The sequence below is a fragment of the Candoia aspera genome, chromosome 1, assembly GCF_035149785.1.
Source record: "Candoia aspera isolate rCanAsp1 chromosome 1, rCanAsp1.hap2, whole genome shotgun sequence".
In the NCBI taxonomy this organism is placed as follows: Eukaryota; Metazoa; Chordata; class Lepidosauria; order Squamata; family Boidae; genus Candoia; species Candoia aspera.
The window spans coordinates 216,500,822-216,516,897 of NC_086153.1; the positions used below are offsets into that span (position 1 = coordinate 216,500,822).

The 16,076-nt window shown below is 38.7% G+C and overlaps 1 protein-coding gene across 1 annotated transcript in view; it reads left to right on the forward strand.

Moving 5' to 3' along the window:
* The window catches only part of ESYT3 (extended synaptotagmin 3), a 45,430-nt gene that overhangs the window by 5,070 nt on the left and 24,284 nt on the right, over positions 1-16,076 (forward strand). The window contains exons 2-6 of the mRNA XM_063288734.1: positions 4,532-4,573; positions 5,647-5,781; positions 6,867-6,943; positions 13,571-13,637; positions 13,741-13,830. Of these exons, the coding sequence (XP_063144804.1) occupies positions 4,532-4,573; positions 5,647-5,781; positions 6,867-6,943; positions 13,571-13,637; positions 13,741-13,830 (411 nt within the window). The remainder of the gene's footprint in view (positions 1-4,531; positions 4,574-5,646; positions 5,782-6,866; positions 6,944-13,570; positions 13,638-13,740; positions 13,831-16,076) is intronic.

Below are 16,076 nucleotides of genomic sequence, written 5' to 3' on the forward strand. Positions count from 1 at the left end.
TGGTGTAGAAACCTCACAAATGCTAAATGGGTGTAGGTTTGGTAAGTTTTGGATGGGAGGCTGATTGGGAATCTTTTTCTACAAGCAGTCTTAATTTCCTTCAAGAATAGAAATAGGATAAGGGTAATAATAAGCAAATACCAGTCGTATCCTAGGTTTACCTAAACATTAAGCACTGGGCACATGGTAAATTTTGACTTTGTAATGCTAACTGATCCAAATACTTCACCATTTTAGAAAGCTGCATATCCAGTTACTAATGTTTTTCAAACTTCTTTTTTTCTGGCAACGTAATGTAAAAGGTTAAGTACAGCTTTCCTCCTCCTTCTGTATAAAAGCTTTTATGTGGGAAAGGGAAAAATATTACCAATTATGAACTGTTGAGTTTGTTATGACAGGAATGTTATACTTTCAGAACAGAATGCCTCAGCTTGACCTATTTCAATTACACAGAGACAATACAGTAACTGCTACGCCATTAATGAGAATGTTAGTGTAGGGTGGGTAAAGAACAATGGTTTCAGTCAGGTCCATTTAAAGCTGGACTGTCAACAACTAATGAACCTTCTGCATATGTATTTGGAAGAGTTTGGATGTTTACCTGCAATAGGAGGGACCCTCTTCCTTGGAATAAAAAGCAAAGAAACTTGACAAGTCAGGTTAGTTCACTGAAATCATCACAAAACACCTGTATTTTATGTATTTCATTCCTTTTTACCAGCCTTTCACAACCTTTTGACCCTGGAGGAACCGTTGAAATATTTTTCAGGCCTCAGGGAACCCCTGCACGTTCAGGCTCAAATGTACACCACAAGTTACAAAATTATCATATTCGTTTCATGTGTAGGCCTGTATATGTGCATTAACAGTGTTCTTAAACTAAAAATAAACAACGAAACTTACCTCTTTAATGTGAAGTTGCCCGAATTTGAAATATTTTTTTTAAGAAATTGTGATCTCCCAGGGAACCCCAAGGGTTCCATGGAACCATGGTTGAGAAACCCTGGTCTATACGATACCAGCGGCAGTAAATATTTGCTTCTGTTATAGAATAGCTAAGGTCATGATGAGTGGCATGGTCTAATTCTGCCTGGGCAGGCTTCAGCCTTACAGTCCATCTGGAGAGAGATACAAAGTAATGGGTGAGATCAAGAGCAAAATAACGCTTGCACCCTGTGTGACTGGATAAACCATACAGAAGTACAGATCAAGCCGTATTTGTGTCAGTTCTTATCATGTGTCCTAACAAACACTCTCTAAAACTGCCTTTGGCCAAATCTTTCTGCTGCCCTGCTCCCATGTTACGCGTGAGGAACACTGAGGCTGAGTGAGAAGTACCTGGAGGAAACCAGGCATGGCTCATCATTTCGTTTACTTTGCATTTTTGTTTTGCATTACAAAGCAGTCGCCTGTGAATCACCCAGAACTTCACCATGAGGGACTAGTTCATTTTCTATTTGCCGTAATCTGGTTCACCTGATGGGATAGAAGTATACCGAATAGTACGGCAATACACGTGTTTACTCATAAGTGACTTTTGCTTGGTTGGCAGTACCTTCTCCCATGCAAGCAGACTGCAGCTTGTCTCTCTCTCCAGAGTTACTGCTGGGGGTGGAAATGGGATCATAGTCTTGAACAGTAGCATTTGACTGCTTCTTGCAACTGTTCCAGCCCATTAATGACCCTTGCTGAGTAACAGGAAACTGTGACAGTGAAGACCTTTTTATTTCCTGGAGAGCAAAGTTGCTTTTTCTGCTTACGCCTGTACTTTTCTCATGCTTCTATAACAGTTCATGGGCAAGAAAGTACCTCCATTGACTAGACGCTACTGTCCTTGAGGTGTTCCTATAAAGCAGAGTGATAATGAGGAACGTGATAAGGCCACCATTTCTTTTTGGTAGACGTGGCTCTCCAAAACATGGAACTGAATTTAATTCCACTTCCTGCTGGGCTATCCTTTGTCTCCCATTGTATGTTACCCACATAGCATTTAACACCAGCTTTTGCTCAAATTGAGATTTTTTTCCCCTATCCCATTTGAATTATGTTGTGTATGGTGTTAATGTATTTATACATAGAATACAAGCTTATGAATGTTACAATCATCTTTGATAACTGCAGTGAAAAAAAGGGATTTTTAAAATTTATTTTCTATCCTGCCTTCATTATTTTTATAAATAACTCAAGGTGGCAAACATAGCTAACACTCCTTCCTCCTCCTCTTTTCCCCACAGCAGCAACCCTGTGAGGTGGGTTGGGCTGAGAGAGAGTGACTGGCCCAGGGTCACCCAGCCGGCTTTCATGCCTAAGGCGGGACTAGAACTCCCAGTCTCCTGGTTTCTCGCCCAGCACCTTAACCACCAGACCAAACTGGCTCTATACATCTGTTGTGTCAGAGTATTCATGTGTGCACACACGCACATACACAGAGAGAGAGAGAGAGAGAGAGAGAGAGAGAGAGATTTTGCATCTACCATAACTTCTCCCCCAAAATGTTGTGCAATTTATGTTGCAATATTTGCTAGTACGTGCTTAGATTCTGGAGTGTGGAACAAACATCATTTTCTTTTGCACTATACTGAGAACTGATCTCAACATGACTCCTGCCATATGTTTTATTTTTCCCCTAAGCCTCTATCCATATACTGTAATCATAAAATTTTTTGGTTTTATTACCATATAATTAGAATAAGAGTGCACTGAATGTTTGTGTGTATATACACACACTGACACTGACCTACAGGCAGACTCATACAGTACGTACTCATCATACTTTCAGATAAGCAAGTGTATGCAAAGTGCAGAAAAAGTGGCAAAGTTACTGAATGGTCCGATAAATATTGACCTCTGCATCATTGTGGCTTTGACCAATCAAGACTTGTCCATTAGGCTTTTTAGTAAGACAGAAAGAGGAAACTAAGTAACCAGCCTTAGTTGTACCTGTGGCACATGCAGCATTCCCTGTTAATGGTAAGGATGCAAAGCAGGAAAATTTGGGCACTTTTGGGCCAGTATGCTCCAAGCACAATCAAAGCCCCGTTGATCCTGAGCACGCTCACACTATTCTATGTTAACTAGGATCTCTAATCTAGAGAGTGCCCTGCAAGCCAAGATACTGTTACCATCGTCCCCTCAACTAAGAGGTACATGTAGTGTAGGAAGGATACATAATTTTATAACTTTTAGTAATAATACTTTTGTTTATGAATTAAATTTATGATTGTGCTTTCATCACATTTTTAATGGCACTTTCCTTTTCTATATCCAGGGACTTAGTGTGACATTTTATTCACACTAATAGCTGGCTTTTTCATTTATAGCACAGGGGTTAATGACACTGATTGGGAAGTACCTCTAATACATGAACGTTCTTTAGAAAAGTAATTATTCTACCTTTTTGTTTTTAAACCTACGTAAGTCTGTTTAATAAAGAGGTGTGTGATCTGTGGCCCCCAGAAATCTTTAAAAACAGTTATCTAATTGTAATATTTAATGCAATTAAAAGGAAAATTATTATCCTCTAATCTTAATTTAGATCAGACTTCCAGTTGATTTCACAGTGGTTCTTCTCTTAAGAATATGTGGCCTTTTAATTAAGATACGCGATCACAGCCTTTAGGGAAAAACTATTCTAGCATTATCATAAAATGTAAGTATAAGGTACAATACAGGCCTTTGGTATAGCTGACTTTAATAAGTTTAATAAGGAGATGAGCAAATTTTATCTGTATAATAAATCTGGTTTTACTATGAAGAGGTTTTGTCTTGTGATATAAGGCTGACAATTAAGGTGAAATAAATCACTTTATTTCATATTAGTGTGGGTGACAAAAATTAAAGCTAAATGAAATCTCAGTGTTTCAGTGATCTCTACCCTGAAATCTTCTGTGAGAACTTGGACTGCATGTTAGGTATAATTGTGGACTTCCATAGATGCCATCATTGTGTTGCTGATTCCTGAACGGTTGGTTGACTTGCTCCAGTATTGTCTATTCTCAGAAGAAGAAGCTGTCAGACACAAGCTTTTTCAGAAATATTGCTTAATTGTCTTTTAACTGGAAGTTCCAGGAACTAGAATTTTTGCACTTTATTTGCTTTCTTTATTTGTATGTTGCCCATTCATTCCTGGAGGCTCTGGGCAGCTAATAATCAAGTTCCACATGAGATAAAAAGCAGCCCCCTCAGCATCAGAATGATAAACAGAAAATATACAAATTCATGTGCCTGTATATAAAATAAGTTCTATACTACAAAGCTAGAGCTATTTCTCTGAGTTGAATTAATCTTCCATTTTCAGTAAGGAGCTCCTTCTATTTGTTTCTGTGTAATTGCCTCTTAATGTGTATAAACCTGTAGAGGAAGTATAGGACAGACCCATTACTGAGGTGCACTTTTGATATTGCTACAGAATCATGCTGTGCATCAGACTTTATAGTGGTCTCTTGTTAGTCCTGTCATTTTACTTGCATCCTGCTTATTTATCCCCATCATGAAATTGGTTTTCATCTGTTTCTTTGCCCCTGCTTTCCAGGTGCACTTCCCTGATGTGGAACGGGTAGAGTGGCTGAACAAGGTAAGTCACTGGATACAGAAGGAGCTTTATCTAATAAGCATAATGCTGAAATGTTTCTTCTTCAAAGTTTGCTTTGTAACCTGGCTGTTGAATCACCCATGAATAAACTTATTTGCTCTAGTTAAGTGGCTAGGGTAAGTTGGGTATAATTTGTATGATGTTCAAGGATTGCCCTGAAGTTTGTTTGATCAAAGTTCTTCTCAGCTGAAGAAAAGATATGGCCATCTGCCTTTGCCAGGGTTCCTCCAAAACAAATTCTGCAGCAGTGTGTTTTTTTCTTTGTTACCCAAGGTAACAAACCATAGCATTTATATAATGCTTGCTCAGCACTGAAACCTCTTAGGCAGATCTTCATAAAACTCACAAGTATCCCATAATAGCCTGACTTTTCCTTGCCAGCCGAAATCTACAATTTCTTCAGTGTTAGTCAGTTGAACTGCAGTAAACTGACTGGAAGAGTTGTCATTGGCACAAGACTGGTCCTGTATGACTTACGGAGTGAAATGTCCCCCTTTCCCAGTAGCAAGATTTGCATATTAGATCCTGAGGAAAAGTGAATATTGAACTACTGTGTCTAAAGTTATCTCAGAAGTTCATAGCAGTAGCAAGAATGGAACAAGAGGCCATGCCTGAGATGAAAAACATTCAGTACTTTGGGAAATTTTATGCATCTCAGGGGAATCATGAGGGAATCTCATTCACAGCTTAAATTAAAGCAATATTGTCAAATGTGTGTTCAAGCTTGAAAATAATTCTTCTGAATCTTCTAATCTTGTCCTGTAGTTTGGAAGGGGCAGTGGTGGTGATGATGATGATTTTCTTTGGCTAGACTTGCAAATACCTGAGTGTTCGTTTTTGCTGCTGGAGATGATCAGCTATTTGAATAAGCAACTGTACATATCTTTTACTTCGCATTTATTTTTACTGTTATCCTTTGCAATGAGTGTATCATCTGCCACTTTAGAAAGTTAAAGACATTTCCATGAGCAAAGTTGGCATTCTGTCTTTAAAATAAAGACGGCAAACTGCAGTGATAAACATGTGGTGACTTTAGACTTTTGTTTTATGAATAGGTTGTTGAACAGATCTGGCCATATTTCGGAGCAATTATGGAAAAGACATTTAAGGAAGTTCTTGAACCAAAAATCAGAGCAAAGAATGTACATCTAAAAACATGCACATTTACCAGAATCCATCTTGGAGATAAGGTAAGGTGATGTCTTTGAAAATGACTGCCACCAGCCAGACTAGTTGTTTATGAATGTATTTTTTGTGTGCAGGTAGGCTTAAGATAGATCTAGATCCATTGCTTGATTTCTGATGATTTGCAATATAAGGATTTCTGACATTCACTTTATTAAAATAGCTGTAGTAAAATGAACCTGTTCAAACCCATGCATTAAATCACTCGACTGAAAGGCAGAAGGGTTAGGGTTTGTGCAGAAGGATTGTGAACTCTTTTCTATTCTATTCAAAATAGATTTTTGATCTCAGAATTTCCAGGCAGTACTTGGTGGTCCTCAAAGTGCGAGTAACAAAAAAATGCTGCAACTGTAAAATCTATCTCCTGATAGAAGACAGTCCTCTGAACTATTCTTAAGGTGTTTGCTCCCACCCTGTTCTAAGTATCCTAGTTGTTGTCGAGGGGCTATCAATGGCATAAAAAAAAAACCCCAAAATCTTCTTTTCATTCATTAATCACTTAGTTCCTGATTTTATTGATATAAAAATTGTAAAGAACCTATCCTTTACTTTGTTAGGCCCTTTTAGAAAGCACACTATTGAAAGAAAATGCCTTGCATTGTCTTTAATTCAATCAATCAATCAATCAATCAAGGGCTTTATTTTGTTCAGTAATCCTAAATAGGAATCTGATTATTTTTTTCTTAGTGAGTTTTTAAATTTTGCATGCCTTTTTTCTATTTGATTCAACAGCTAACACTTTTAGGGGGCTGAATTTTAAAATGCGAAATCAATGGCAGTAGTACAGCTTTCCCGCAAACAATGCTTCCCAGATGTGTTGGAGCAAAACTTGCAAGTCCCCGGGGACTGGAAATGATAGCAGGTTTAGTAGCAATACTTCTGAAGGGCAGCAGATTAGAAAATACTCTGTAATCTTTCTCTCCTGCTGATTATTTTGTTTTCTTTCTGCAGGAAATATTTCTTTTGGAATCATGATGGCTCCAGCCTGATGTTTGGATGTTATTATATTTTTGCTAAGATAGATGGGGCTCTCTTACAGATATGTTTCTCATCACTGTACCAATAACACTGCTGTGTGCTTTGTTTTCAGTGCCCTAAAATTAAAGGAGTGAAAACCTATACTAAAGAAGTTGACCGAAGACAAGTGATCCTGGACTTGCAAATATGGTAGTGTAGAACTCCTGTGGTTTATCATTGGAAAGGACCTGATCACTGTCACTAATAAGCCGTGAACAGTGAATTCTTTCTGTGAATCTTGGTGCTAATAGTGATTGCTTTGTTTTTGCCAAAATAGTGCTATCAAATGTAATAGAGGCTAGTTATGGTACCACATGTCCTCCTGCATAAGTATATGAACCTGCAGAGGTACATTTACCGTGGTGAACATGAGTTGATAGAGGTGTGTCTCTGAGAGTACAACATGCAAGCAGATGAATGGAGATGAACATTTGCTTCAAATGGGGAAAGTTAGATTGAGACCATCCTTGAAGAATAATGATTACAGGCTATATTTCTGGAAAAATGTGCTGAGATAACCCTGATTGGAAGGCTGCAGTTTGTTCAACACGGTCCATATTTAGCTGAGAATATTTGTGTGAGTAAAACCAGGCTGTTATGAATATCTAGAAACAAGAACAGAGTCATTTAAAAAACCTAAGTACAGTACTTACTATGGATATAGCTAAAGTGCGATACTTTTGATGTGGAAAGTTGATTGTAGTTCTGTCTATAAGTAGCTTAATGATTGGTCATGGAATTACTAGTCTGGAAGCAGTCCTAAAGGAATACAAATGAATAATATAGTAATGGCCAACCCCATTTGCCTTGAACTTTGCTCATGTAAGAACCTGTGATATTGTGGGTTTATGTCCTTGGGTGCTCTGCATATATAAAAGCATAGAACTCAATGAAGCCATGTTTGGCTAAGTGTTGCCTGAATACTTTCAGATCTGCTCTTTATAAGATGCATTGTTGAAATACTTCCGTAGAGGAATGTATTTGGCTATAGAGAAAACTGGATTAGCACTGGGCAACTATTTTTCTTTTTACTAGTTTTATGAAAAAGTGGTGTGGGTGTTTTCCCACATGAACTCTATGTGAGGAATGAGGAGGTAGTTTTCCATTGCAAATAGACCTGTCTTTCTTGGCTGGCATCCACAATCCTGAGTGATTCACAGAGGATGCTGTTGTGAGGTCACCTTCTGCAGAAATAAGGAATAGTCCTAGTCAAGGGAAGAGAATTCAAAAACCAGCTCATCCAGTTAGACAGCCCAGAGGACACCGCCTTGCATGTAGATTGGGAGTAGGTGCTGAGTCCTTCCTCCAGTTCAGAGAAAAAAGGTGGAGCTATGGAAATCTTCAAGCCACGTTCTTTTGCATTGTCCACATTCCTTCCCTGACTCATTGCTGCTTTAGCAACTTTTAGACTGTCAAGGGAGATAACAAGGGTGTATTTTGCTGACATGGAAATATCAACATCATCTTAGAATAGCATTATAGGTATTTCTGTTTCTCCATTTTTTAGTTTGTTTATGTTAAGTAGTTTAGACTACTATATAGGCAAGGGCAATATTTATAGCTACCTGTATATAAAACTGAATGTGTTGCTACTTATAATTGACTTTCTGGTTTGCTTAATCCTTCAATATTGTCTTACTGAAATATTTGTGAAAAGTGCCTACATATTTGTGGCACTCTTAATTCACCGAGTCACATTACATTTGGTGATCCACAAGCTATTATATGACCACTTGATTTAGTTCCTTGTTCTCTGTGTCAGTAATGTGATCTGATTATCACTGCTTGAAGACGGAGGATCAACTTCAATAACACCCAGCACATTGCTGTCTGTTCAGTGTAGTTTATTCTTCATGCAGTCTTATGAAATATGCATATTTGTTTTGTTTTGTAGAACCAGGACACTTTGCTAGAAGAGATAGTACAGGGAAAATGATTTGTCATACTGGGGTACACTTCTCCAAGCTTTTGGGTGTAGTTTGCATAGGCCTGACAGAACCTGTCATCAAACTGTGATTTTTAATCGGATAGAAGGGAAAATTATTAAATACATGGAGAGTATAATATTAACAATAGTGAAAGTTAGTTCTCATACTAATAAAAGGAAGAGTAATTATCAAAGCAACAAAGAGATGCAGATATTTCGTCTTCACAAAAGCACCAAAGAAGTGGAAGGTTTTGCTGCCATGGTTTGCCTATAGTAAATTAGATGTCTCATTTGAAAGTAGAATACTTATCAAAGCAAAAATTTGTAGCTCAGGGTTGAACTGTGGAGTCCTTGGTGCTCTCTGAGCCTTGTTGTTTTCTTGCAGACGTTTCATTGCCAGGCTAGGCAACATCTTCCCTGTGAACAGGGAGTGGGCCTTGCTCTCTGGTTATATACTGTCCAGCTTGCGTTGGTGGAGGTGTTGTTCTCTCCTTGGGAGTTCCTTAATTGGGCTGTTGTTTGCTGCTTGGTTGACTGAGTTAATAGTTCCTTGATTAGGGTATATTGTGCTGTTTGATTGTTCATCTGGTGTTAATTCTAGTGGTAATCTTTGCATATCTGGGTGTTGCTTGCTGGTGAGGAGGTGTTCTGGTCTTTTGGCTTTTCTATTGTCTCTTTTGAATGGTATGTAAATGTTGTTTACCTCTGTGTCTGTTGATGGCTGCTTTGTCTGAGTGCCAGGCTTTCAGGAATTCTCTGGCGTTTTTAGATTTGGCTTGGTTTAGGATGCTCACAGTTTCCCAGTTGAAACTATGGTTGAGTCTGTCCACGTGTTGTGAGTTGTCATCGTGTCTTCTGACTGCCAGTTGGTGTTCGTGGATGCGCTCTAGAGCAGGCCCACTCCCTGTTCGCACTGAAGATGTTGCCTTGCCTGGCAAAGAAACGTCTGCAAGAAAACAACAAGGCTCAGAGAGCACCAAGGACTCCAAAGTAGAATACTTGCTAGAATTCCTGTATTGTAACATTTGTCCACCTTCTTATAGTTACTGTTACTCAGAGTTCTTGAATTCTCATTTCTTGGATTAACTGTTTCCAGATTTCAAGCAGGAAAGACTGACATTAAACTTAACTTTAATTAAATATAATTTAATATCACTTTTTTCTCAGCCCACTCACTTTTTGACTACTGGCTACTTCTAGCCAGCCGGCCAAAGGCTGAGGGCAATTCTTAGCCTGCAAAAGATTTTATAACCTTAGTCTATTCCATACAGTATATCTTGCAAATGAGGTGGGAACCAAAGTGCTTCTGAATTCATTTCACCCAGGCATCAGTGCCACTTATATGCCACTGAAGTGTCTCATGCATGTGCCTAGCAGTCTGCAGTGTATTACTGAGCCATGATGGTCATGATGATTTCAACAGTATGTCTCTTGTGCTGTAACATAGGAAGTTATTTAAGAAGTAGAAATCAAATTAAATATAACTATAGGCATTGGTTTATGACCAATGTAACTAGCATGTTATGTGAAACCATTCTCTCCTTAGGGGGGATTGCACCATGCTGTCTCTTCATCCTACTTCATTGGGTAGCTTTGTTTGGCTCAGCTTCTCCTTTTCCTGCCACCACTGATTAATCTATTCTGCCCCATGAAGCCATTAAAGCAGGACTGAAAGGCAAAGGTCCAGAGGTCATTGAAGAGAATAAGACGAAAAGTCCTCCCTGCATATATCCATGGCTGACTTACTACATTTTGAAGTGAAATGAGACCTTCTCACAGCCTTCCCCATCCTGGATGCCCTCCAAATGTATGGACTTCAGTTTTCAGATTGTCAGACAGCATGGCTGTTCCTGAGAATTGGTTCTGGGAGTTGAGGTCCGTATATGTGGAAGCACCCAGGCTGCTTTACTATCTGAAAAACGCCTTCCCCCAGTGCATGTCTAAAAGGATCTCACTGGACCGAAAGTTTTGCCAGTGCTCAGCTGAAATGGCCCAGATTGTGACGCAGTTTATCCATCATACCAGGTGAAGTTTCTTTAACCATGGTTTATAGAAAAGTTTAAATTGGCTGGGTTTATACAACATGCTTAGCTAAACTATGCAAACTGCATTTATGTGAGATGTGAACCCAGCGTGGGAACTGAAAAGGCATTTCAGGCATATGGGCAGAATGGCAATTTCCATCACCTTAGCAAGGGTAGAAGAGTTTTAGGACTGCACGTTGCAGAACACCTGATTGCCACTAAACACTTCAACCCCAAGTTGTATCCTCTTATCATCTCCAATAATCTTAGTCAAACAAATCATGTAACGATTTCAAGTTCAAGTGTGCTTGTTCTTCAGCTAGGAAAACACTTACAGCAGTGTTAGTGTCACATGGTTTGTTTTGTTACTAGATATTCCTGGGCAAAATACAAAGCTGCTGCTTTGTAGGGCAACTGGGGGTATTTTCCAGAACAACAAAAGGTGTTTTTGCCTTGTCTGAAAGGAACTAGCTCCTTGATTCCTTCTATTTCTGGAATAAACATTAGCTTCCAATATTGTGCTTTATTTCTTGCAAAAAACAGTGTGGGAAACATACTTTCCCCATATTCCCTTCCATTTTTGATCAGATTCTGCAACTGCAGGAACAGAATTTAGTTTTCACTTCCTCCAATAAATGTATGCAAGTGGATCTTTCAGGTTCTGGAGCCATCAGTGTGACCCTTTTTCCACCATGGTTAGAAACCAGTGATGTTAGAAACCCAGTCTCCTGTGGACAGACTTGATGATGCCAGGAGAAATGCCTGACAAGCTCCATCCTCCCTGCATCCCCCTGCTTAGGGCCTTTTGACTTAGCACACTTTGGTGGTAAAGCATGGGATGCTGGCTTCCTGCCTCATTCTGCACAAAAGTAGATTCAGGTTGTGTTTCAAAGGGCTCCTGCAAGTATAGCTCTTGCCTGCGGTGATAGGAACTTCAGGATGGTCTTTGGGGAAGAAGAGTAAGAGGTGGGTTTGCTTCACGCACCAGAGTGAATGGAGGTGCTCTCATTATGCAGCGTGGCCATAAGGCTCCCTCCTGGCCTAAGATTCTTGTGTTCCTTAGACATATTTGCATCTGCCTGGTTTGGTTACAGAGGCAAATATTTTTATTTTTGAAAAATAATCATGTATTTAGTTTCAGTAAAAAAAAGCCCTAGATTTTGCTGGTGGACACTACAATCACTGAAACATCTTTTATTGCATGTACACTTTGGATGCTGTGCTGAAAGAAATTATTACCTCTTGTGCCTAGGATGACATCACAATATAATCTTAAGAAGGGCTTTTTACACTCCAGAAAACTGCAGGAGCTGAATAAGCATGCTATCATCAGGTCAATGCAAAAACAGTTTGACAGCAGGATGTGACATCTGTGTCAAACCTTTTGAAAGCAGGAGAAGGGATTACACAGGAAATGCATATTTAGTTTAAACAGTTCCAGGATTTTGTGACATGTGAGGTCAACTAAACTGAACTTAGCTTTTACCTTGGAAATGCTTCCTATCTTTCACTATGACAGTGCATTATTAGAGAGCAAAGAATGAAGGTAAAACTGATGTAACTGTAAATAGACCTGTAGTTAGACCAAAACTTTTGAAGGGAACAGACAAAGAATTAGGGGTGGGAGGTTGCTTGTTTGAGCCACATTATTGGGCATATTATTTTGAGCCATACAATTGGGCATATTATTTAACTGGAAACATTCAGAGGCCAAAAAAGATTTGCGGAGTGCTTTCCAGCCCTCTCTAGTTATGAGCCTAGCTGTATTTATTACAACGCTTTCATATTTTTGGATTCTAAGCCCCGCCACGCAGGCAAATTTAAGAGTTCATACTTGATGGTTTTCTTGTATCTCCACAAGGAAAGAACTATTGTGTGTAAACTCAGTACAGTTGGGGTTCTCGTAACATGAAATTTGGAAGGAACAACATCTTGGTGATAATGAATTAGTTCCGTGGCTGTCAGTTTAATTAACCAATATAAACTCATGTGCATTCATATTTAATGTTAAATATAGTTTAAAGATCAGAAACTTTGATTAGCCAGTGATTGACACTTCTTAGGTATTTTATGTATGAACTGCTATTCCTGTTATAAATTCTCTGCAAAATTTGTTGAGACCCTAAATAGCAGTAGTAGGTGTCATAATTTGCAGTTTTTCATTGGAGCCCTGTTATAAAGCGATGTTAATCTTATTTCAGTGTAGTTCTTAAATCTGAATGGTTCATCATCTTTCTTCGTAATTCCAGGGTGCTTTCTGATTACTGCAATTAGTAGATGGTGTGCAGTTATTCTATCTCTTTTTTCTTAATGGAGATAGATAGAGATAGAGATATATAGATATAGTATCTTGTTGTTTAACAAAAAGGCAATCAAAAAGGGGGAAGTAGATAAATTTTCATGATTCTTTGTGTGTGTGTGTGTGTGTGTATTCTGATCAAATTTACCAGGTTTCCTGAAAGTTATGTAGTGATAAAGGAGATGTGATTAATTTGACAAATATATTACTTGATGTGTCCCCCTAAAAAATAAAATAAAATAAAGTAATTAAAATAAAATAAAATCCGTTAAGGACTTTATTACCCTATCTGTAGCAGAAACATCAGCATGATAAAATTCTGTTTCCCAAAGCAAATGGGATGTGATGTAAAATATATCTGGTCTAAAACTGTATTCACACATAATCTTATTATGCCTTTTTTAATCAGAATTTTGTTCTTCATCTTATAATAATATAAGAAAGCCCTTTAGAATAATAAGAAAAGACTAATGTTTTGTTTTTTGTTTTTTCAAATTAATAATCTGCTAATTTAAACTCCTTATCAGTTATATAGGGGATTGTGAAATTCACATGGAGCTCTCCAAGCTTAAAGTAGGAATGAAAGGATTACAGGTAGGTGCAGGACAACTTTATTAAACATTTTTTAGATATTTGATATTTTTTTCCTTCTTGGTGGTTAATTCAATATTATTTACTTAAACTTTTTTTTTTGCAGCTGTATGGAACATTACGAGTAATCCTGGAGCCCCTTCTGACAGATGTACCCTTTTTTGGAGCTGTAACCATATTTTTTATCCAGAAACCCGTAAGTCAGTTCTCATACACCATTATAGAAATAAGAAGAGGAGGAGAGCCATGTTAGTCTGTGGTGGCAAAAAATCAGGAGTCTGGTAGCACATTTTCCAGCTAACAAATTTTATTAAAAAGCATAAGCTTTTAATTTGTTAGTTGAAAAAAGTGCTACCAGACTCCTGGTTTTTTGCCAATTTAGAAATAGTGTCTTTACGTATTAGGACTGCTGATTTACATACCGGTCAGTGTGTTTTACAATAGAATTGTGAATGTCCTTCTAAAATGTAAAAGGTTATTTCTTCTTCCCAAACATCATTTTAAACAATCCCAGAACAAAACGAACAAGAAGATGGCTTTAAAACATGTTATGGGACTAATTCAGATATAGTGTTACTGAACAAGCTCAGTTTATTTTACTTCGACTATTTCATTACAGCTTTTCAAGGAAATACCCGCCATGATAGCTCACATATATAAATAGAAAAGCATTAAAACTTTAAAGAAAATAATTCAGTACTAAAAGAGCAGTTTAAAATATTATACAACCTAGTCTAGCACTCATACAACTAAATAGAAACCATTTAAAGGAAAATTAACCCAACATTTAGTAATGTAAGTAGAGAATTCCATTCAGGCTGGCATCCAAGAACCAAGAGATTGGGCTTTCAAGGCCAATCTAAAACAATAAACATGAAGCCAAGCACATGTTTCTTGGGCATGAGTTTCACACATCTGAAACCAATTCTAAAAAGACATCCACGCTGCCAGTTTGCCCCAGGGTGAAGGTGGGCTGTCCACCATTTCAGGTGAGCAGAACTGCATTACTGCTGCCTCAGTCCACCGCTAGCCTATTGGGAAGGCAACTTCTACCCCAGCTTTCTTGCTTCGCATTAAAGGAGGTTTTTTCTCTCCATGTTGGTGCAAGCAGAGCAGACCAGTCTGCCTAGTGAACTTCATTCCATCTTACACAGCCTCTGTTCCTAATGGCTAGTGTGTGCCCTGGTGGGCCTCTTCCCCAAGTCCCTGCACTGTGTCTGCAAGACTGGACCTTTGGGGCGGGGTGTTTAAGTTCAGTAATGGAGCAATGAAATGTTGGTGCCTTCCTTCCTTGCCTTCTGGCTGCTTGTTTGAATGAAATTGGCAAGAGTTGTGCCAAGGTTCCCCTTCTAGCCCAAATAGGAGGAAAAACTGTAAAACTGTTGTCAATTTTCTTTTTCACCAGTCCTCCGAAGACGAGTTGACAAAAGGGAAAGCATGTGGCCCTTGCTTTCCTGGCATGAATGGGAGAGGGTTCATTGGAATCCACCAAAGTGGGACCTTCTTAACCGCTGTCCAGAGACGACACCTGCCCATCCCTGTGGCCCAAGCGGAGGATGGGTTGAAATCCAGAAAAGGGTTTCTTCAACTGGGTTCATTTCCAGACAGTTTCTGCACAGGAGACAAGCAGCTGAAGGCTGCAGTGCAGAAAAACCTTTAGTGTGTAAAATCTACAGAACTGAAATATGAAATTTGTATCAGGCATTTAAGTATTATAACTACTCTGTTCATAACAAGATACTCCATTTGTGCAGCGTAGCATTGGGATGTGACCGAGGTTCAGTACACTGTCACAGCAAACAGCCATACAGTTGTAAATAATATCCTCTCCAGGAGAGTTAAAACTGTGGCCTATAAAGAACATTGGTTTAATGTACTTGAACAGCCTATGGGTGAAAAAAGCTACAGAAGCCAACTAATCTGCAAACCTATTGGTAGTTCGTTTCAATTAACATACAACCAGTGTGTCCAAAGTACAGGGAGGTAAGGGGAAGGCATCATCTGAAACATGCTTTCTCAGATGGGCAGTACTCTATCATCACATAAGTATGCATAAGATCACACTTTTATATTGTGTATTAGAGACCCTTACATCACTCTGACTTTTCAATCATTTTGTACACTCCTAGAAAAAAAATAGTCTTAGGCTCAAAATGTTGCTTTGGCATAAGACTCCTCAGCCTCCTCTCTTCCTCATTGCACTAAAATTGATGTTTAAAGTCTCACACATTCAGACACTTACTGCCTTCACCTACATGTTTTGAAAGAAATGCTTTATTGAAAGATGCTTTATTGTACAGTAGGAGTCATTCTGGGAGCCTCTGAACCTCTGGTGGTATCCTCCAACCCCATTGAGGAGGCAGGGTAGAAAGCTTCAGCAGCACTATGATAATACAGCTCTCAGAATGCACTCTCATTCCTGAAACTAGCAATGTGAGTTCT